The sequence below is a fragment of the Oncorhynchus keta genome, chromosome 10 (assembly GCF_023373465.1).
Source record: "Oncorhynchus keta strain PuntledgeMale-10-30-2019 chromosome 10, Oket_V2, whole genome shotgun sequence".
Classification (NCBI taxonomy): domain Eukaryota; kingdom Metazoa; phylum Chordata; class Actinopteri; order Salmoniformes; family Salmonidae; genus Oncorhynchus; species Oncorhynchus keta.
Genome location: NC_068430.1, coordinates 34006860 through 34030493, shown reverse-complemented (window position 1 = coordinate 34030493; position 23634 = coordinate 34006860). Strand labels below are relative to the sequence as shown.

At 43.8% G+C, this 23634-nt stretch overlaps 1 protein-coding gene across 3 annotated transcripts; it reads right to left on the bottom strand.

Moving 5' to 3' along the window:
* Positions 1–1276: 1276 nt before the first annotated feature.
* smarcc2 (SWI/SNF related, matrix associated, actin dependent regulator of chromatin, subfamily c, member 2) lies at positions 1277–15377 on the bottom strand. Of its 3 annotated transcripts, none has more exons than XM_035777757.2 (25): positions 15248–15377; positions 14272–14391; positions 14076–14161; positions 13772–13853; positions 13580–13672; positions 12771–12840; positions 12541–12610; positions 11019–11094; positions 10372–10625; positions 10111–10235; positions 9575–9634; positions 9272–9440; positions 9111–9182; positions 8830–8943; positions 8559–8712; positions 8343–8462; positions 8172–8234; positions 7725–7983; positions 7285–7446; positions 7071–7132; positions 6792–6918; positions 6505–6668; positions 5246–5380; positions 4742–5120; positions 1277–4035 (listed from the first exon to the last, which is right to left on the bottom strand). In XM_035777757.2, exons 1-25 carry the CDS (start codon positions 15356–15358, stop codon positions 3971–3973), a joined length of 3192 nt encoding a protein of 1063 aa, XP_035633650.2. In that variant the 5' UTR covers positions 15359–15377; the 3' UTR covers positions 1277–3970. The 3 variants fall into 3 exon arrangements, with proteins under 3 accessions (XP_035633650.2, XP_035633651.2, XP_035633652.2); XM_035777758.2 differs by having other exon boundaries at positions 10378–10625; XM_035777759.2 differs by having other exon boundaries at positions 13772–13847.
* Between the last annotated feature and the right edge of the window lie 8257 nt (positions 15378–23634).

Here is a 23634-nt window from a genome sequence, read left to right as displayed (position 1 = left end):
GCTAACTCGCGCTTTTTTCTTTTTTTTTTTAGCAATTACGTACAAAAGCACATGCCAGAATGCCCCTGTTATCTAACAGGTACCGTGCACATATACACCGAGTATACAAAATATTAGGAATACCTGCTCTTTCCATGACAGACTGACCAGGTGAATCCAGGTGAATGCTATAATCCCTTATTGATGTCACTTGTTAAATCCACTTCGATCAGTGTAGATGAAGGGGAGACAGGTTAAACAAGGATTTTTAAATCGAGACAATTGAGATATGGATTGTGCATTAAGTGTCTTTGAACAGGGTATGGTAGTAGGTGCCAGGTACACCGGTTTAAATGTTTCAAGAACTGCAATGCTGCAGGGTTTTTCACACAACAGTTTCCCAACTTGACACAACTGTGAGAAGCATTGGAGTCAACATGGGCCAACATCCCTGTAGAACGCTTCCAACGAATTTAGGCTGTTTTTAGGGCAAGGGGGTGCAACTCAATAGGAAGGTGTTCCTAAAGTTTGGTATACTCAGTGTACATACATCAGGACATGTACAAAGTGAACTCGTACACATTGTACATTTGAAAATAGAATGCATTATTTCAGAACGTGAGCTCCTGCTTGCATGTTAATATCAGACTGGGAAGAATTGATATTCATGATCTATCTCCCCCTATCTGCAAGCGTTACGAATGGCATAACATTTTATTGATATGTAAAAACAACCAACCAATAAGAATACATAAACATCGAAAGCATAGTTCTGCAGTGGCAAGTGGAAACATAACCAACATTGTTACACTAGGACTGTCTGGGAGTGGTCTGAGCTGGGAGGGGAAAACTGAATGCTAGCTATTATTGGCAGAGAGGTTTGGAACTTTCTTTTTTATTGGTCTACAAACTAATTTACCACCTGGGGTTGTCACCAGGCAGTGCAAAACTCCATCCCACCAAAACAGGGTGAAATTTCAGGCGGTCTTTTATAGCCACTCTTAGACTAAAAGCGCATTATCACCATTTCCACAGTTTTACATTTTTTTTCCAACATCAATGTGGAAATATATATATAAAACTTAGGAAAAATCAGTTTTGATTGCACAGGGCCTTTAAACAAAATCTCTTTCTTTGAGCAATTGTATTAGTATAAAATAATATAATTAAAAACAAATATATTGCATACAATACAGCTCAGTATTTGAATTATTTATTTTATACTGTCATTTTTGCTCATCTTTATCCAGGGTGTCAATAATTGCGATCCCCACAGTAGCAACAATGACCCAACACGTCACGTCATCTTCATTTATTTGACTTTCCCCCCCAAAATGTAAGTAAAACCTTCGCATATATATATATTTTAATTCAATACGAACGGCAGAGCAACTGTTGACACTCATTTGGCAAGTGTTTGACTGAGGAAAGGTTCATTTCTACTGTATAATCAATGCAATCATTGCTATCGTTAGCAATCATGAAAAACAAACAGAAACAAGAAACTGAACATACACACGTATTTCATATCACGAAATCCACACAATGCAATAACAGAGACCAAAGCAGTCCATCCATGGTCACGACTGTAGTGAAGTTTCTAACACTGGCTATCTGGACACAAGTTGTATTATCAGAGTATATGTATGACACTGTCAGAGGAGTGGGTTTGTGTAATGTGTTGCTGTGTCATCATGTTCTACTTCTGTATGAGAACAATGAGCATCCCAATTCCTCAGCCGTTGTAACAATTCAAAAACAATGGCACAAGGGGGTTAGATGAAACTGAACTGAAGGAACAGTGGGGAAAACACACCCATGCTCACAGTCACACCGATTGAAAGGTCATGGAGGCCTATCAGGATCCCGCACATGACAATGAGGGAGGGCATTAGAGGTTACATAGATAATAAAATACAGCAATAAAATGCAAACAATAATATCAAAGAAACAAAAATGGAAAACCTGACAGTCAACTATTATAAAAATAGATAGGATACATAGAGAAGATATTGTTTACAGATATTAAAGGACACAATTCTCCTCTGTAAGCTGAACTGACTTCTCAGATTCCTTGATTTAGAAAGTTATTTTGTAACATTAAAGCCACTTCCATCACATACTAACAGCTTCATGCGAGTTGGACAGGTTATTGGAAAACACAAAACAAACTATAAAAATCAGTGGATTTCCAAATGTCCACATCCCACAAACTCATATGGAGAAAATTGCAAACCTAAAAAAATGAACAGAGTTGTGATGGTGAGGTGACACCTGCTATCTTTGAAGTTGCCAATAAGGTTCTTCCGGAGCTATATCCAGTCATTGTTTTAGAGTATAATCTCTACAATGGTATGATTCACTGATACTGACTAGCCATACTGGACATACTGACAAACACCATCTTATTTGTGCAGTTACTGCTTGGCTTATGATTATGCTCTGCTCTGAGCATGTGCAACTGTTTCAGAAGTGCTTCAGATGTTAAACTTTAAAAACAAAGCGCTCTATTCAATCTGTATTGCTGAAGTGTTACAGATTGCGCGATAGCAATGTAAAGGTCATTTCTGATTGAGCTGACATATGCAGTGTTTACTGTGAATGCCGTCTCTGCTAACATTGCCTTTACATTTCAATCACACTGTAACGCTAAACTTTTGCTATATGGATTGAATCCGAGCCCAAAATAGAGTTCAAATAAGTCCTTTTAGGACATTGTGTCCTAGAGGACACTGACTCTGGGGGTGTGGCCCTTCATCAATACTTTAAGTGGTTTCTAATGCTCAGTCATGGAGGGATTTTCTGTTCCAATTGGAATGAAACATTCGTAACAGAAAATCCAGTTTACAGTACATAGTCTTAATAACAAATGGCAGTAGGGCAAGATGAGACGGTTTCCACGTGGAATACATATCATTACAAAAGAGTAATACCATTCGTTCATCCTTTTTCATTTCCCTAACACATACTTTGTTTCAGTTTACGATACATCTAACCAACAGCCCAACCCCAATGCTCTATAACAGCACATTCACACACATAGGGCAACAAGCAGCCAAACCAATGAAATAAGGTGACCTAGAACTGAGAATCTCATATTTGGAAACTATGACGTCGTAGTAAAAGTTCAAAACAAGAGCAGCTAAGTGCTTCAGGTCAATTGAGTTAGGACTCTATTCAATCTGTATTGCTGAAGTGTTACAGATTGCGCAATAGCAATGTAAAGGTCATTTCTGATTGAGCTGACATATGCAGTGTTTACTGTGAATGCCGTCTCTGCTAACATTGCCTTTACATTTAAATCACACTGTAACGCTGAACTTCTGCAACGCCTATTGAATAGAGCCATTAATAATGCTTCATGTCTCTAGATATGGCCACCGGGGAAACATCTTTTCAAAGTGCAAATCTTTTTTTTCCTCTTTTATAAATTCCTACCAGGGGTACCGTGGGTGAATAGGTAGGTAGGTACCTCTGGGAACATGGTAGGACATCTGACTACAGTAAACTTTAACAGGAAACGAAAGCACCAAAGCACCACTGATCAAAGGACTGCTCAGACAAGAGCCTTTTAGTTCTCTTCATATCCTCAGGTCAAGTGGTGTATTTACATGACCATACTCTCTTGGTTTAACCTTGGGCTCTGATGCGAAAGGTGAAAGTCATTAGGCAATTTATGTCTGAAAAAATGCCTGGGGGACTGTTAGTTTGAAAACCGATAAAGTTCTTCATTGGTATTTTCTTGTTTAGTTGAAGGGGATCTTTATATTCACTCTGGTAAGGTAAGGTAGACTTCAGTGAAATGTTTTTGTTTTGCTTTTCTTTCTCATGTAAATCGTTCAAAATGTTAAACATGATCGAAGTTTGTTATATGTCCTTCAGTTTGACTTCTTCATTTTTAGATTAAACAGGCAGGATTCATAGGTACAAAGTGGTCAATGTCATTCAGTTTGCCAGGACCCTTTCTCTCACTCTCTTCTTCCCTCTCTTTTCACTGTGGAGGGGGAACTGGGGCTGAGGAGTGGTGTGTATCCTCAGGTAGAGGGGCACTAGGCTCTGGGTTCAAGAAAAGAGAATAACACACACACACACACACACACACACACACACACACACACACACACACACACACACACACACACACACACACACACACACACACACACACACACACACCAAAAACAATAAGTCACAGTAAAGTTCAAGTTGATTCCAGTGGCTCATGCGATTATTATTATTTCTTTTTAACCCCTTTTTCTCCCCAACTTTGTTGTATCCAAATGGTAGTTACAGTCTTGTCTCATCTCTGCAACTCCCGTACAGACTCGGGAGAGGCGAAGGTCGAGAGCCGTGCGTCCTCCGAAACACGACCCCGCCAAGCAGCACTGCTTCTTGACACAATACTCGCCTAACACAGAAGCCAGCCGTACCAACGTGTCGGAGGAAACACTGTACACCTGGCGACCGTGTCAGGCGCGTTGCGCCCGGCCTACCACCGGAGTTGCTAAAGCGCGATGGGACAAGGACAACCCGGCCGGCCAAACCCTCCCCTGACCCGGATGACGCTGGGCCAATTGTGCGCCGCTTGATGGGTCTCCCGGTTGAGGCCGGCTGCGAAACAGCCTGGGATCGAAACAGGATGACGCAACTACCACTGCGATGCCTTAGACCACTGCACCACTCAGTAGGCCCACGTGATTACTTTTGTACAGTATTAGCTAAATACTGAATTCACAGTTCGATAACACAAAGTGTGACTCACCGTGGAGTGTTGGGGTGGTGCTGGAGTGGGCCGTGGGGGGCTGGCCTGGCGGGCGGGGAGGTGAGGTGTGAGGACCACTGGGGGGCGGCTGGGGCTCAGCAGGCTGGGCAGAGGAAGGGATGGAGGTTGTAGGGGGTGCTGGGCTGGGAGCTGGCTGTGGTGCAGGGGTACTGAGGGTTGGCTGGGACTGGGTGGCTGAGGGGCCCTGGGGTGGGGGTGGGGGGCCAGTGGGGGCCGTGGCGGAGTGTGGGCCTCCAGTCTGGCTGTGCTGCTGGATCTGTTGGAAGTGCTGCTGACGCGCCCTCATCTCTGCATATTTCAGCTGCTCCATGTGGAACGACTGACGGTCTGCCAGCAGCTGCTGCCTCTGGTACTCCAACTACACACACAACACACACTCACAAAGGGTAAGAACATGTATATGCACACTCCAACCAACAAAGCAAAACAAACAAGTCTACTTAAACTACATCCCCCATAACCCTTCACTTCTCCTTGACTCACCGCCTCCCTCTCTCGGTCCATGATGGTCTCCAGCTCTTCAAAGTGTCTAAGTTTGATCTCCAGCTTCTTCATCTGAGTCTCCACCAGCAGAGCCACTAGAGACTTGATCTTCCTCTCCTCCACAGCAGCCAGGTGCTATGGAGAGAGAAACACAGAGAAGGATGGAGGGGGAGACAGAATGGAGACGGGGGGGAGAGAAAATGTATAGGGGAGATCGAGAAAGAGAGAGAAGTATGGATGTGAGTCATCTTTTCATGTGAAATGGCAAAGATATATTGAACAATCCCTGGTTGATAATCAGTATGAGAAACATAGGGTCAGATATGATTTAACCCCTGGGGGTTGGCTAGGAGAGCTGATCTAGGATCAAGTGCATCCTAATGTAATCTGGAATGAATTGCAAAAATATCTGAAGCTGGAGACTTATATTTCCCTCACTAACTTTAAACATCAGCTATCTGAGCAGCTAACCGATCACTGCAGCTGTACATAGCCCATCTGTAAATAGCCCACCCAATCTACCTACCTCATCCCCATAATGTTTTTATTTACTTTTCTGCTCTTTTGCCAACCAGTATTTCTACTTGCACATCATCATCTGCACATCTATCACTCCAGTGTTAATCTGATAAATTGTAATTACTTGCTACTATGGCCTATTTATTGCTTTACCTCCTCACGCCGTTTGCACACACTGTATATAGACTTTCTTTTTTCTATTGTATTATTGACTGTACGCTTGCTTATTCCATGTGTAACTCTGTGTTATTGTTTGTGTCGCACTGCTTTGCTTTATCTTGGCCAGGTCGCAGTTGTAAATGAGAACTTGTTCTCAACTAGCCTACCTGGTTAAATAAAGGTGAAAAAAAAAAAAACATTATTCATTATGATCCCAAAGGCAAAACTGACCCTACACATGTAGGATCTTAATTTCAGCCAGTTTGCTACAGCAGGAAATGAATCCTGCAGCAACAAGAAATGTGATTATAATTAATGGACCTTTTCTGTAGGGGTTGATGCATTTTTCGTTAGGGCAAATCAAGTCTGACATTTTAAAGTGGGAATTACAAACTTTAGAAGCCTTTTTAAACCTTAAACACACTTCTGTGCAAGAAAATCCTCAGCAGCAAAATAGTGATCAAATTAAGATCCTACACCTGTAGATCAGCACTCCTACTCTGAGAAGTTTGATAAATACAGCCCCTCATCCTAGATCTGTGATTAGGGGGATCATGCAAAACACGGGTCAGAGGTCAAACCTTGGCTTTGACGGCAGCAGCAGCTAGGGCAGAGGCAGCTGCGGTAGCCAGGTTCCCCTCTCCCACATCCCGCTCCACCTTAGCCTTCCTCTCTCCCTCACTCTCTCCTTCTCTCTGGCTCTCCTCCGAGCCCTCCTTCCCTTCCTTATCCTTCTCTCCATCACCTAATGCAGAGAGGGAAACATAGAAGTCACGCATAATTAAGTGTCTGTAAAAAACAAGAGACAGAGTTGACTATTTTAGTTTACAGAGATACATTCAAATTCAGTGACAGACATAAACATTACCCATCTCCGAGTCGGTCTTCTCAGCCTCTTGCTCTCCCTCTCCTTCTCCCTCTCTTCCTCTCTCCTCCTCCTTCTTCCCGTTTTCTCCTTGCTTCTCCCCCTCTTCCATGGCTCCCTCTTTGTTCTCCTGTTATCACCATGGGGACGGGGACAAGGACAATGGTCAACACTTGAGTATAAATCATCACAACCTAGACAATTCAGACCCAGACCGTAGCTGGTTACAGAAGACTCGACCACATAAACACAAGTAAAGTAGAAGTCCTAAAGACACCATACCTTGGTCTCCCTCTTCTCTTCACTGGATTGGCTGTCACTTTTACTCTCCTCACTGCTCTCTTCTGGAGGCAGAGAAAAGACAAATGAGTTGTCAGCAAGCCTAGTGTCCTAAGTGCACCCCACCGGAAACTCATTTCTCTTCATTGACATACAATACATGGAAATATGACCAAAGACAACTATAGTTTTAGATAATAGTAGATGGAAGCTGCACCAGGTTTTTCTCCCTCCTCCAGGCTGGTGCCTGCGATGCCGCTGCCTTCCAGGCCATAGAGGGGGTCCTGTCTGCCACTGGTCCGCGCCGCCTCTTCCACCCTCCTCACATGGGCCTCCACCAGTGCTGCTGGGACCTCCTCCTTCATACGGGAAAACTCCTCTGAGAGAGAGAGGAGAGAGGGGGGGGGGGGGGGGGGGAGGGAGGAAGGAAAGAGAGATAATGAAGGGTGGTAAAAGAAGCAGGGAGATGGTTCTGAACCGTTGAAGGCTACACCAAATACACACGCCACCTCTAAAAAGTATCTCTTGAGAAAAAAAAGATCCAAAACTTCCAAGACACTTCCTGGTAAATAAAGGTTAGCTAAACAGCTCTGACACAAATCAGGCCAGCCTGTACTCTGTGTGATCCAACGGTTATTTTGTGAGTTGACCTCTCACCCAGGGCAGATTTGGCGGCTGCGGAGGCCACGCGGGGGTCCACCACGGAGGCCAGGAAGGCCACGGTGCTCATGACAGGGTTGCCTGCCTGGCTGAAGGGGACGGGCTGGTAGGCCAGGGGGCCCAGGGACGAGGACGTGTCCTCCAGGTATGGGTCCTCGATGGGCAGACGCAGGAAGTGCAGGATACACTCGTCCTGGGTACGTGAGCCCACGTGCTCCGACACCTTGTTCCAGTCATCCTTGTACATCTCTAGACCCTGAGAGGAGAGGATATGATTGATATTAATAAGGATGTTATATTAAGCCCTAGGTTACATTTTCAGATAAGTTATTTGTGTGTTTTTGTTGTCGATCCTTTCAACACTGTTTCAAGGTTATTTGGATTTAAAGGGCATTCTATTGAATGGTAATAAAGTGGATGAGACAGAGCTGTGCTGTTATTTACCTCTAGCAGCAGTAGTGTCTCCTGTTCGGTCCAGTCTCGCATGGCGCTGGCAGCAGTCTTACTCTGCAGACAGGAAGAAGTAGCATCCCCGTAACACACCTCACTACTCTTTACAGATAGCTACACAGTGCACTATGATCCTCATCAGTCCTGCAGTGTTGTGAGCCATACCTTAGGAGGCCCAGTCTTCTTGCTGTACATGTCTGTCCTCAGGCCAAAGTTCTGCAGGTCGGCTGGCTGCTTCTCCTTCACCTTGTCTGGGAAGGACAGAATCTGCTGGGCCGCCGGAGTCTGGAGGGGACAGAGAGAAGTGGAGTGAAGCTACAGTCAAATAGAGGCATCTAGAACCAAAATATAGAAACAACCGGTCTGTGTGTGTCTGTGTACCTGGGAGGCCTTGGGCTGCAGGGGCACCAGGCTGGAGGGGGTGTCAGCCAGGACGTGGAAGTGGGAGGTGGGCGGGGGGCCCATGGGGGTGGGCCGGCTCTCTGAGTCCACCTGGTAGTTGATCAGACCCCACTGCTCCAGGAACGCATGCACCCTGAGGAAGAGGAAGAGGAGAGAGGGATAAATGGAGGCGGTAAATATTTCTGCATGAAGTAGATGAAAAGACAATGCGACTGTGGTAAATGTCCTGTGTGCACTGAGTCCTCCCGACCTCATGATGGCGCACACGTCTCCGGCCAGGTTCCTACGACAGGCGGTAGAGGTAAGGTACTCCTGCGGGTTCAGCCTGTAAGTGTCTATCATGAAGTTCCTGTAGGCCAGGTAACTGTGAAGAGAAAGAGAGACTCTCGTCATTGGTTATGCAGCTAAGTTACTCCAAACACCAAAGCTGTTGGTCTCTGTATAACACAGAAGAGTGTACATGTGTATTAAGCTAGGCATGTGTAATAATAATAATCATCGTAATAACATTATGAGCATGTGTTTACTCACATCTCAGGGGTTTTGGATTTGTTCTTGCCGTTGAAAAACTCTGGGAGGGCTCTACGCTCAATAGCATGGACACTGGAAAAGACAGAAAGAGGTCAAACATACATCATTGATCAAACGATCATCATTGATGGTCGGGAGAGACGCGTAGATGTGTAGCCTACCTGTTGTAGTCGAACCAGGCAGCATAGCTGGGGATAATGATGTGGTGGGTCTGCTCGGTCACGTTGTCCTCATGAAGGTCCGACCCTTTCACCGGCTCTCCCTTCACACTCGGAGAGCCCTCCTCCTCCTCCTTTCCTGCAGTTTCCATGGATTCATCCTCTTGCTCATCTGTTCAAGAGAGTGAAAATACAGATCAGGGGACATATAAAGGATGGAGAAAGCTAAAATATTGTAAGAAGTGACCTCATCCTGCAGACAGTGTATATACACTGAGAACTTATTAAGTTATTCAGGGAACTCACCCAGGTCTGTCATGGTACCTCCCTTTACTGGTGTTGACTCAGAGTCTTTCTTAGTGTTGGCTACACACACACACACACACACACACACACACACACACACACACAGGTACACACAGACACACGACACACAGGGGTACAGACAGAGAGAGAGAGGGGTATGGGGGGAGAAAGAGAGAAAGCGAGAGAGAGGGGTATGGGGGGAGAAAGAGAGAGAGAGGGGTATGGGGGGAGAAAGAGAGAAAGAGGGGTATGGAGGGGAGAGAGAGAAAGAGAGTGAGAGAGAGAGAAGGGTGTGGGGGGAGAGAGAGAGAAAGAGAGGGGTATGGAGGGGGGAGAAAGAGAGAGAGAGAAGGGTGTGGGGGGAGAGTTGCATTTCCTGTGATACAACAATTCAGTTCAACCCCTGACTTTGTCACAATGATGATGAATACTAATGTTTCAAGCAATGTAAATATCAGGAGGACAATCCAATTGGCTGAGTCTAAATCTTAGATATATATATACACACACACACACACGTGTGTGAGCATGTGTACCTGTCTTAGGTAGGGTGACCTCCTCCACTGCAGGTACAGGTGATGGTTCATCCAGATCTTTAGTCAGATCCTCCGGCTCCTCCTCTCTCTGGCCTCGCTTAGACTTAGTGTACGGGGTGGTGGGCCTACACACACACACACACAAAGTTAGTCATTATGTATATATCATTTTAAGGCTTATATTTCTTAGTCATTGTGTATTTCAGCAATCTACAGATCTCCCAATGTATTACACAGTAGTAAACAAAGGGTAACACACACCCACACCCTTTCTTTGTGTTCTTCTTCTTGCTCTCCTGGGGTGGTGGGGTGGGCGAGGGGGAGGGTGAGCGCTTCCTCTTCTTGGCACTGCCGGGCTTCTTGTCACGACGCTCGTCCCCTGGGGTGGTGACCTCATCCGTCAGGGTCTTGGCTGAGATTCTCTTTCTCTTGGGGCCCCCCTCCCCAACCTCATAGTCCTCCTCATTCATCCACTCATTAAACTGGTCAAGGTCCAGGATCCACTTGGCATGGACCTGAAGACACAGTTTATATGGTGTTAATTTAATGTAGTGAAATGTTATATATTGGCTATAAAAAAACACAAACAGAGAGGAGGGAGAAAGAGCGAGAGAAAAATAGAGACTTAAAGAGAGGGGAAGAGAGAGGATGTGTCCGAATCCTGTCTTGCCTACTACTTCCTAAAACAACATTCTGTGTACTCAATGTACTACATACTATTTAGAATGTACTGTTTAGTAAAAATGTATGCAGTAAGCAACAAATATCAACAGAGAATGCATCATCTAACGCGCAATTGCGTTGTTTCCCGCCATTTGTTCATTACGGTACAGCCCCGTCCCCTTATCTGACTATCAGCTCACACAGAAAGACACAGAAAGAGAAGAAGGAAGGATGTGTGTGCCGACCTTCCTGGGTTTCTCTGGGCTGGGCGCTTCTTCCACAGCAGCCTCCACCTCACTGGCTGAGATCCAGGTGTCATAGCTGAGCAGCAGGGGACAGAGGTCAGAGGATAGACTAGACTAATGTTTCTAGTGCACCACATATCATGGTGCTATAACACAGGCTGAGAAAACGGTGTGAAGCTCGAATGGTAAAGGAGATGTGGGTATGGGATAGAGAAAATGGTAAAGGAGATGTGGGTATGGGATAGAGAAAATGGTAAAGGAGATGTGGGTATGGGATAGAGAAAATGGTAAAGGAGATGTGGGTATGGGATAGAAAGAGATGTGGGTATGGGATAGAGAAAATGGTAAAGATGGTAAGATGTGGGTATGGGATAGAAAAATGAGAGATGTGAGTATGGGATATAGAAAATGGTAAAGGAGATGTGGGTATGGGATAGAGAAAATGGTATGGGATAGAGAAAATGGTAAAGGAGATGTGGGTATGGGATAGAGAAAATGGTAAAGGAGATGTGAGTATGGGATATAGAAAATGGTAAAGGAGATGTGGGTATGGGATAGAGAAAATGGTAAAGGAGATGTGGGTATGGGATAGAGAAAATGGTAAAGGAGATGTGAGTATGGGATAGAGAAAATGGTAAAGGAGATGTGAGTATGGGATAGAGAAAATGGTAAAGGAGATGTGGGTATGGGATAGAGAAAATGGTAAAGGAGATGTGGGTATGGGATAGAGAAAATGGTAAAGGAGATGTGGGTATGGGATAGAGAAAATGGTAAAGGAGATGTGGGTATGGGATAGAGAAAATGGCAGTGTACTTTCAATGCGTCTGCACCCCAAATTGTGACATTTAAGACACATGGTGCAATGAGGCCAGCAGAACACCACCCTGCATCCCACTGCTGGCTTGCTTTTGAAGCTAAGCAGGGTTGGTCCTGGATGGCAGACCAGATGCTGCTGGAAGTGGTGTTGGAGGACCAGTAGGGGTAACTCTTCTCTCTATTCTTAAGATCGAATCCCAATGCCCAAGGGCAGTGAAAGGGACACTGCCCTGCGTAGAGTGCTGTCTTTCGGATTGGATGGGATGTTTAATGGGTGTCCTGACTCTTTCTGGTCATTAAAGGTCCCATTATCGTATGAGTAGGGGTGGTGTCCTTGCAGAATTCCCAACCTGGCCCCATTTCCATCATGGCCACTTAATCATCTCCCTCATTCCTAGTTGGCATATATCACTCCTCACCATGCTAGCTGTTGTATGATGAGCGTTCTGGCACAAAATGGTTGCCATGCATCACCCAGGTGGGTGCTGAACATGTGGTGGATGAGGTGTGTTTCCCCCTTACTGTGTAAAGTGCTTTGAGTACCAATGTAGAAAGGTGCTATATAAATCCAATCCATCATTATTATTATCATCATCATCATCATCCTGGGTTTCCATGGTGTTAGAGCACCCTGTTCTGCACAAGGCTTTATCCGAAGGTTGTGTTGACGTTGTCAGGCTGAGGCCCCAATATGGACAGTCCCTACCTGTCAGGATAGTATCCCCAGTGGAGCAGCACCTGCTTGTCTCTCTTCATTACCAGACGCACCCACTCCTCTGAACCAACGGGGGAGGGGAGAGGAAGAGAGGAAAATGTCTCTGTGATCAATCCATTAGTCTAGTTAGCTAATAGACCAATTCACTTTCCAGGCATACATTCAGAACAAACATTCTGGCCACCAGATAACGTTTGATCCATAATGTTAGACTGACTCACCCTCCTCCAGACTGGCAGGGATGGGAACCACCACATGGGAGCTGGACGTCTTGTCTTCAGTCACTGAGCCCTGCGGGAGACAGCAAACACACTCTGCTTAACTGTGTTGTACTGTATTGTATTGTGCTGTATTGTATTGTGTTGTATTGTTTTGCATGAAGCTGTACTGTATTGTATTGTACTGCATTGTATTGTGTTGTATTGTTTTGCATGAAGCTGTACTGTATTGTATTGTACTGCATTGTATTGTGCTGTATTGTTTTGTATGACGCTGTACTGTAATGTATTGTGCTGTATTGTTTTGTACGAAGCTGTACTGCATTGTATTGTACTGTATTGTGCTGTACTGTATTGTATTGTTTTGTGTGAAGCTGTACTGTATTGTATTGTGCTGTATTATAATGTATTGTATTGTTTTGTATGAAGCTGTACTGTAATGTATTGTTTTGTATGAAGCTGTATTGTAATGTATTGTTTTGTATGAAGCTGTATTGTAATGTATTGTTTTGTATGAAGCTGTATTGTAATGTATTGTTTTGTATGAAGCTGTATTGTAATGTATTGTTTTGTATGAAGCTGTATTGTACTCTAATGTATTGCGCTATACTGTAATGTATTGTGCTGTATTATAATGTATTGTATTGTTTTGTATGAAGCTGTACTGTAATGTATTGTAATGTATTATTTTGTATGAAGATGTACTGCATTGTATTGTACTGTATTGTGCTGTATTGTATTGTTTTGTATGAAGCTGTACTGTATTGTGTACTCATACAGTTTCATCATTAGGTCAGTGAAGACAAGCCTACCTGGTGCCTCTTGATGATGTCCTTCAGTTTCCCCAGTAGCTTGGCCTCAATGTCAGAGCTCAGGTAGATCACTGGTCGACTCAGACAGTTGTTCTGATGGACAGATGCAGAGAAAGAGAGAGTAAATGTTTTAAAAAGAGAGCGACACAGACAAAGAAAATAGTTTTCCAAAGAAGACAAGGGCAGACGGACCTGTACTAGAGATTTCTCGATAGTCATGAACATCTCCACATTGCGGTCCATCCGAGAAGGATTCTGAAAGTCAAACCTGCGCCTGCCATGAAGACAGACAGGAGTTAAAAATCTCACACAACCTCATAAAATATTTCAATACAAATGCATCATTGTGAAAATGAAAACGTCTCAAGGATCAGTCTATTTGGTTTCATCTTAATCAGAACTTCTCAACCATACAACTTAGTGGGTTAAACTCATTTGAGGGGAGTGTAAGTGTAGTGAGCAAAACAAAATATGCAGGCCAGAATGAAACTCTTACCAGCCCTGATCGCTCTTGAACTTGTAGGCTGCAGCCAGAATGTGGCATAGAGCCCCACCAGACTTAAAGTCCAGGAAACTCTTCGTCTGAACAGAAAGACAGAGGGTCAGATACACTAGAACAGTGGAATAGGGGAAGCACAAGAGCAAATTGTGTGTGTGTGTCTGAGCACATGTATGCGTGCAAGTTCTCTCACCGGCAACCTGGTGAGAGGTGGGTTGCTGACATGTCGTCCGAACACCTCCTCCTGAAACTGCAGCAGCTGGACCACCAGGCTGGACAGAGACTTGTTGGTGGGGGGCTCCGCCTGGATGTACTGAGGGACAAGAGAGAGAGAGGATTTACATGGAAATATCAGGATAAATATACATTGTAACTATGTTGACATGCACATCATCATTATTCTGGTATTATCCCATATATTCAAGTATGGTGTGAGTGAGTGGGTCTTAGATAGATATTTGATAGTTGGAACTGTACAATTAACAAAAACAGAGGTAAATTGATGGTCAAAGAAATTATAGGTTCATCTATGTGAATCGTTGTATTCTTTCTGTCTGGCCCAGGTTGAAAATGGTGGGGTTGAGCGCTTCTCTGAGACAATAGACATGGCTTTTTTGGCAACACTATAATGAGAAAATCCTTCTCACCATCTGGGGGTAAAAGGAGCCGGACCATGAAAACTCATGGCGCTTATATTGCCTTAAAAGACCATGGAGTGAAATGGGGTGAAAGAGAAAACTGAAGGAGCCGGTAAAAAAAAAAAAAAACAGTTTAACATCTGGATTTGTGCACTTGCGCTGGCCGGAGTAGGCATCTGCAATCCATGAAATTACCGTTAGCTAGCGAGGCAGCTAGCTAGGTTCCCTCCCCTCCCCGACCAGCAACCCCCAACACAGGCCATTTATTTCCCTCTACTAAATGGGTGTAGAAACATCCACTTAAAACATATCAAGTGTCCATGTCCATCACGCGACACTTGCCAAGACGTTTCCTCAGCATCCTTTTGTTTCCGTCTCGTGAATGTGTGGATTAAACAACTGGACTATACTGCAACCCATCTCATCACACCCTCACTTGCCTGCCCACTCCTTCTACTGTTAAGATTGCCCTCTGTCATTTATGATCATATGAATGAATGTATTCATTACATTAACAAAATACAGCAGTACCTTTTTATAATTCTTGCCCAACCAAACGCGGACATTGTCGAACTGCGAGACTGTATCAGACGCTTCGAAATATTTTACGTTCGGGCCGCCGTCTTTCTTCCGCACCGCCATCTTTGTCTGCAGAATGTCGACGTCGACCGCCGCCCGGTGGTGGAAATGTGACATTGCAGCCAATGGGCCCATTAATACCGCTGTAGTTGCAGTAAATGTACTGCAAGCGGTGTTGTTGTATAAAGAAATTTCAGTTTAAAGGGCTTTCACCCAGCCAGCATATATATATTTACAGTACCAGTCAAAAGTTTGGACACATCTTCTCATTCAAGGGTTTTTCTTTATTTGTATTAGTTTCTACATTGTGAAGACATCAAAACTATGAAATAACACATATGGGAAAATGTCGTAACCAAAAAAGTGTTAGACAAATTCAAATAGATTTTAGATTTTTCAAAGTAGCCACCCTTTACCTTGATGACAACTTTGCACACTGTTGGCATTCTCTCAACCAGCTCGGAATACTTTTCCAACAATCTTGAAGGATTTCACACATTTGCTGAGCACTTGTTAGCTGCTTTTCCTTAACTCTGCAGTCCAACTCATCCCAAATCATCTCAATTGGGTTGAGGTCGGGTGATTGTGGAGGCCAGGTCATCTGATGCAGCACTCCATCACTCTCCTTGGTCAAATAGCCCTTACACAGGCTGGAGGTGTGTTTTGGGTCATTGTCCTGTTGAAAAACAAATAATACTAAGCGCAAACGGCGGCAAATGGTGCATAGCTGCAGAATGCTGTGTAGCCACGCTGGTTAGTGTGTCTTGCATTCTAAATAAATCCCTCACAGTGTCACCAGCAAAGAACCCCCACACCATCACACGTCCTTCTCCATGCTTCACGTTAGGAACCACAAATGCGGAGATAATCTGTTCACCTATTCTGCGTCTCAGAAAGACACGGCGGTTGGAGCCAAAAATCTCACATTTGGACTCATCAGACCAAAGGACAATTTGCAACGGTCTAATATCATTTGCTTGTGTTTCTTGGCCCAAGCAAGTCTCTTCTTAGTATTGGTGTCCTTTAGTAGTGTTTTCTTTGCAGAAAATCGACCATGAAGGCCTGATTCAATCAGTCTCCTCTGAACAGTTGATGTTGAGATGTGTCTGTTACTTGAACTCTGTGAAGCATTTATTTGGGCAGCAAACTGAGGCTGGTAAATCTAATGAACTTATCCTCTGCAGCAGAGGTAACGCTGGGTCTTCCTTTCCTGTGGCGGTCCTCATGAGAGCCAGTTTCATCATAGTCCTTGATGGTTTTTGCGACTGCACTTGAAGAAACTTTCAAAGTTCTTGACATGTTCCAGACTGAGTGATCGTCATGTCTCTCTAGGGGATCGGTGTCCCTCCTGCGAGACGGTTGAGCTAATGTAGGCTAATGTGATTAACATGACGTTGTAAGTAACAAATACAATTCCCAGACATGTCTGATATGGGCAGAAAGCTTAAATTATTGTTAATCTAACTGCACTGTCCAATTTACAGTAGCTATTACAGTGAAAGAATGCCATGCTATGGTTTGAGGAGAGTGCACAATTATGAACTTTAAAATGTATTATTAATATACCAATTAGGCACATTTGGGCAGTCTTGATAGAACATTTTGAACAGATATGCAATGGTTCATTGGATCATTCTAAAACTTTGCGCATACACTGCTGCCATCCAGTGGCCAAAATCAAAATTGCGCCTGGGCTGGAATAATACGTTATTGCCCTTCCCTTGCATTTCAAAGATGGCAAAAAAAAAAAAAAACAACGATTGTTTCTTCTTTGTATTATCTTTTACCAGATCTAATGTATTATATTATCCTACATTAATTTCACATTTCCACAAACTTCAAAGTGTTTCCTTTCAAATGGTATCAAGAATACGCATATCCTTGCTTCAGGTCCTGAGCTACAGGCAGTTGGATTTGGGTATGTCATTTTAGGCGAAAACTGAAAAAAAGGGTTGGATCCTTAAAAGGATAAAGTCATGATGGACTGTCGTTTCGTCTTGCATATTTGAGCTGTTCGTGCCATAATATAGACTTGGTCTTTTACCAAATAGGGCTGTCTTCTGTATACCACCCCTACCTTGGCACAACACAACTGATTGGCTCAAACACATTTAAGAAGGAAAGAAATTCCACAAATTCATTTCTAACAAGGCACGCCTGTTAATTGAAATGCATTCCAGGCGACTGACTACCTCATGAAACTGGTTGAGAGAATGCCAAGAGTGTGCAAAGCTGTCATCAAGGTGAAGGGTGGCTGGTGTGAAGATTCTCAAATATAAAATAAATTTTGATTTGTATAACACTTTTTTGGTTACTACATGATTCCATATGTGTTATTTCATAGTTTTGATGTCTTCACTATTATTCTAATGTAGAAAATGGTACAAATATAGAAAACCCCTGAAATGAGTAGGTTTGTCCAAACTTTTGACTGGTAGTGTTGGTGCACAGGTCGAGAGACAAATTGTGGTAATCAAGGTGACAGACAGTGACACATTCAATACCGCCTTGCACACTCTTGCCTGTATCCAGCTGATTTAGCGTGTAATCATTAGTCCAACAGTTTCTATTGGACAAATTCAGGTATGTTTATCCCCATTTAAATCCGGTTGCTTCCCCCTAGAATCTATTGACGCATGGGTGTGTTAATCTAAGTAACATAATAAAAAAATCCCCATCAAAATCTGCCAGTTTAAGCTACAGATATCCCATGTTTTTTGCATGGGCTACATCTCAATCTATAGCATCCGCCTATGGCGGCTTTCCGCATCTGTAGTAGAAGGTGGACAGCTACAGCGGTGGTTGTCAGACCATGAGACATCCCGAAAATCTGTTTTCTCATGAAAACTGCTGTACGGTTTAGCCTACAAACTAATGTGATCACTCTATGGAAAGATGAGACTCTCATGAACAAGACGGGACTCGTCTAAACTTAACACATACAAATGAATGGAAGTGTGGAGGTAGTTTTGCGCTAACAAAAATGTGGGGTTAAATATGTGTACAAATGTACAGTATATATTTCCTGAGCTTTCTTATGTCTCCTAGATATTGGACAGACACTTAAAAAATGTATTCCTTATAATTTAATTTTTGACTGTCTTTTTTTGCCATTTAGGCATGTGTTATTCAATGGGTTTCTATGGGATTTGGTAATAAATGCAAAATTCTAAATATTATAAAATATTTTTTGTACATATATTTTATGATAGCAAAAGGGGTCATAAAATTCAAAATCAAATAGCTAAATGATCTATGGTATGACCATCTTAAAACAATTCCAAGTGCCAGATTATAACCCAACACCACCCATCAATGTCTTAGACTCTAGAGAATTAAGAAATGTTTTTCAACAGAATTGAATACACCTCTGATCACATGCAAACACAATTCATTTTCATAGCAGCCAGATACAAAGAGAATTATCACTTTGCTTGTTGTATTGTCGCATTCTCGTGCTAGTCGGAACTAGGAAACTCAAACATGTCTGACTTGCTAACTGGTTGTAGTTATACATGTGATGCATTCAACGAGTTAGCAAGTAGCATACAATTAATTCTCGCATTTATGCGCTCTCCTCTTACCCTTTCCCTTCACTTGTGGACTTCAGTGCAAAACACATCAGCTGACTGTGACCAGGCTGTAAGGGGTACGTAACCGGTGGCAGGGAAGTCAGACACAGGAGAGCAGAACTTGATAATAGCCGGAGCAGTTTAATAGCAAAACCAACTGCATAAAAATAACAAGATATTTGGGTACAAAAACCCGTCGCGCACCAATAAACACGTGCACACGCACTTACAATAAACAATTCCACACAAATACATGGGGGAACAGAGGGTTAAATACACAACAACTGATTGGGGGAATTGAAACCAGGTGTGAGGAAAAACAAGACAAAACACATGGAAAATTAAAAGTGGATCGATGATGGCTAGAAGACCGGCGACGCCGAGTGCCGAGCGTCGCCTGAACAAGACTTCGGCAGAAGTCGTAACACAGGCAAAAAAAAAATCCAAAGCCAAATCTTCATATCATAACTGCTAACCGCTACACACAGCCTACATTATTGTCACTATATTAGCTAACAATATAGTCAACATGGCTACTAGAAGTTACGCGTTAGTGAACGCACTACAATTATGCTGTACAGTTCAAAATGTGGAAAAAGTCAAGGGGTGTGAATACTTTCTGAAGACACTGTATGTATATATATTAGGGGTAAACTGACTAGGCAACAGAATAGATAATAGACAGTAGCAGCAGCATATGTGGTGTGTGTGTGTGTGTGTGTGTGTGTGTGTGTGTGTGTGTGTGTGTGTGTGTGTGTGTGTGTGTGTGTGTGTGTGTGTGTGTGTGTGTGTGTGTGTGTGTGTGTGTGTGTGTGTGTGTGTGTGTGTGTGTGTGCGTGGTGTCAGTATGCATGTGTGTGCGTGTTATGTGTGTGTTGCATTTGTAGTGTGTGTGTGAGTGGTTCCAGACTCGGTGCACTCGTACCACTTGCTGTGCGGTAGCAGAGTGAATAGTCTATGTCTAGGGTTGCTGGAGACTTTGAACATTTTTTAGCCTTCTTCTGACACTGCCCGGTATAGAGGTCCAGGATGGCAGGGAGCTCGGTCCCAGTGATGTACTGGGCCATGCTCACCACCCTCTGTAGTGCCTTGCGGTCAGGTGCTTTGCAGTTGCCGTACCAAGCGGTGATGCAGCCAGTCAAGATGCTCTTAATGGTGCAGCTGTATGTGTAGATCTGAGGGCCTATGCCAAATCTTTTCCGCCTCTGGAGGGGGAAGAGGTGCTGTCGTGTCCTCTTCACAACTGTGTGGTTGGGTGTGGACCTTAGTGATGTGGACACCGAGGAACTTGACGCACTCGTTCCGCATCCACTATAACCCTGTCAATGTGGATAAGTGCGTGCTCACCCCTCCATTTCCTGTAGTCCACGATCAGCTCCTTCATCTTGCTGACCCTGGGGGAGAGGTTGTTGTCCTGGCACCACACTGCCAGGTCTCTGATCTCCTCCCTGTCAGCTGTCTCATCATCGGTGATCAGTCCTACCATCATCGTGTCTTCAGCAAACTTGATGGTGTTGGAGTCGTGCACATGGCCACGCAGTCGTGGGTGAGCAGGGAGTATAGGAGGTGACTAAGCACACACCCCTGAGAGGGCCCCGTGTTGATGGTCAATGTGGCGGATGTGTTGTTAGCTACCTCACTGCCTGGGGGCAGCCCATCAAGAAGTCCAGGATCCAGTTGTAGAAAGAGGTGTTCAGACCCAGGGTCCTGAGCTTGGTGATGAGATTGGAGGGGACTATAGTGTTGAATGTTGAGCTGTAGTCAATGAACAGCATTCTTACATAGGCATTCCTTTTGTCCAGGTGGGTGAGGACAGTGTGGAGTGCAGAAGAGGGTGCGTCATCTGTGGATCTGTTGGAGCGATATGCGAATTGGAGTGAGTCCAGTGTGCCTGGAATGATGGTGTTGATGTGAGAAACGGCCAGTCTTTCCAAGCCTTTCATGGCTATGGATGTGAGTGCTATGTGGCGATAGTCATTTAGGCAGGTTACCTTGGCGTTCTTGGGCATTCCGGGATAGGTTGAAGTTGTCAGTGAGACACTTGCCAGCTGGTCAGTGCATACTCTGAGTACGCGTCCTGATATTCCTTCTGGCCCCGCGGCCTTACGAATGTTAAACCTGTTTAAAGGTATTAAACACATCGGCTCCGACGAGCAAGATCACACAGTCACCCGGAACAGCTGGTCTCTCATGCATGGTTTAATATTTATTTCCTTGAATCAAGCATAAAAGGCATTTAGCTCGTCTGATAGGCTCACGTCACTGGCAAGCTCACGGCTGGATTTTCCTTTGTAATCCGTGATAGTTTACAAGCCCTGCCACATTCGTTGAGCGTCAGAGTCGGCATAGTAGGATTCTATCTTAATCTTACATCGATGCTTTGCCTGCTTGATGGCTAGTCGTAGCGGGATTTCTTATAAGCATCTGGATTAGTGTCCCGCTTCTTGAAAGGAGTAGCTTTAGCCTTTAGCTCATTGCGGATGTTTCCTGTAATCCATGGCTTCTTGTTGGGGTATGTACGGTCACTGTGGGGACGATGTCGTTAATGCACTTATTAATGAAGCCGGTGACTGAGTGGTAAACTTCTCAATGTTATTGGATGAATCCCGGAACATATTCCAATCTGTGCTAGCAAAACAGTCCTGTAGCTTAGCATCTGGTACAGTACATCGGACCACCTTCATATTGGTCACGTCACTGGTACTTCCTGTTTGAGTTTAAGGGAGGGCGAGGGAGGGCCTTGTATGCATTTCTGTGTGTGGAGTAAAGTAATGTAGAGTTTTGTCGCCTCAATTTGTACAGGTGACATGCTGGTAAAAATGAGGTAAAATGGATTTCAGTTTCCTTCCATTAAAATCACAGGCCACGAGAAAAGACGTCTCTGGATGTACATTTCTTGTTTGCTTATAGCCCTTTACTTCTCTTTGAGTGTGTTCTTAGTCCCAGAATCGGTTTGTGGTGGTAAATAGACAGCTATGACATTTTTGTGATGAAAACTCTCTTGGTAAATAGTGTGGTCTGCAGCTTATGACGAGGTATACTAACTCAGGCGAGCATAGCCTCGAGACTTCCTTAACATTAGACATTGCGCACCAGCTGATGTTAACAAAGAGACACACCCCTCCTCCATTCATCTTACCCGAGTCTGCCATCTGATCTTGATGATACATAGAAAAACCAGCAGGACATATATTATCCATGTCCTCGTTCAGCCGCGAAACATAGAATATTGCAGTTTTTCAGGTCCTGTTGACAGGATACATAAATGAACCGAAAATATATAAAAGATCAATCAAATATACTAGAAACATCAATTTCACGGTGTGCCAAATATAGACACACAGCTGTTTGGTGAACCGGGCCTTGCCAAAGACTATCATCTCTCTGACCTTTTTGCTCCTATTCTCCATCTCTGTCAGTCAAAGGCATACCCCTCATTAGCCCTGGGATAGGTGCATGAGTGTGTGCGTGCTTGCATGCGTGTTCAGTGTGTGGGTGCTTGTGTGTGTGTGGGGAATCATTACTGTTGTGTGTATTCATACAATATAGTGTTTATATGTGGCGTGAGTAATTGAAAGTTTACATTTCTGTCTGTCTTGAGTGTATAGGTGTGTGCATGTGACCAGACATTATGTATTTATTTCTGTTTGTGTTGCTGGTTTGTGTGTGGGCCTTCCCTAGACCGTGTGTGTGTGTGTGTGTGTGTGTGTGTGTGTGTGTGTGTGTGTGTGTGTGTGTGTGTGTGTGTGTGTGTGTGTGTGTGTGTGTGTGTGTGTGTGTGTGTGTGTGTGTGTGTGTGTGTGTGTGTGTGTGTGTGTGTGTGTGTGTGTGTGTGTGTGTGTGGTGCTGGAGAAAAGAGAGTGAAGCCTATTGATTATTTTAATCTTCCTATTTGTGAGTCTGTGATCCTCTCGGCTCAAGCTTCCAAGGGGGGATTGCTAATGGGCCCGAACGCTTCCCTCCTCAGCCCCTTCTCCCTGTCCAATTAACTTTACACTGGAATCAGCCAGGAGAGAGTGTGAGGAGGAGGGGAGACTTCCAATGTACACCCCAACCCTTCTTTTCTACACCACTATCCATCCCCCAAGTCTCCCATAGCCACCAAATTCAGCTAAAACAGTTCAATCCAGAATACTATTACCTCTCACCTTTAATTAAAGATCTGTCTGCTTGTTTTCACTCTGACAAGATGAGACCTCCATTCAGCCAATACTTCAATACCTCAGACTGGTTCACTAGGGGAGGGAGCAGAACAATGGTCTATTTTGTAATTGTAGAGTTTTGCTTGTAGTTTCAGTGGTTAAGTGACAGGATGCTGTCATTTTATATGAGTAAGGAATCACCTAACTGTGGTAATAGTGAGATTAAAAAATAAATAGATAAAGCCAACATTTTGGTTATTAGGTTTTTCCATTAAATTGTTGGGAGCATATATAGAGTGAGCGACTGTCTTTACTTATTTTTATACAGTTTACTCTTGGTTAGCCAGCACCTCTACAAACATTTTTAGGTGAGCATCAGCTCATGCTATGTTACTAAAATAATGGTGAAATGTGAGCTAACAGTAGCTATTTCAGTGGCAGCTGAGAGTTTAAGATGTAGTACACTGAATGCAATGTACATCCATAAATGCAATATTCGTCCTTAAGTCTGTAACATTCATTGGTTTTCAACTCACCACATAAACAAAGGAAAATAAATTACTGCAGTAACAAATTGACAAAGTTTTGGGATTGTAAATCATGACAGCATTAGTGTAAGTCAGAG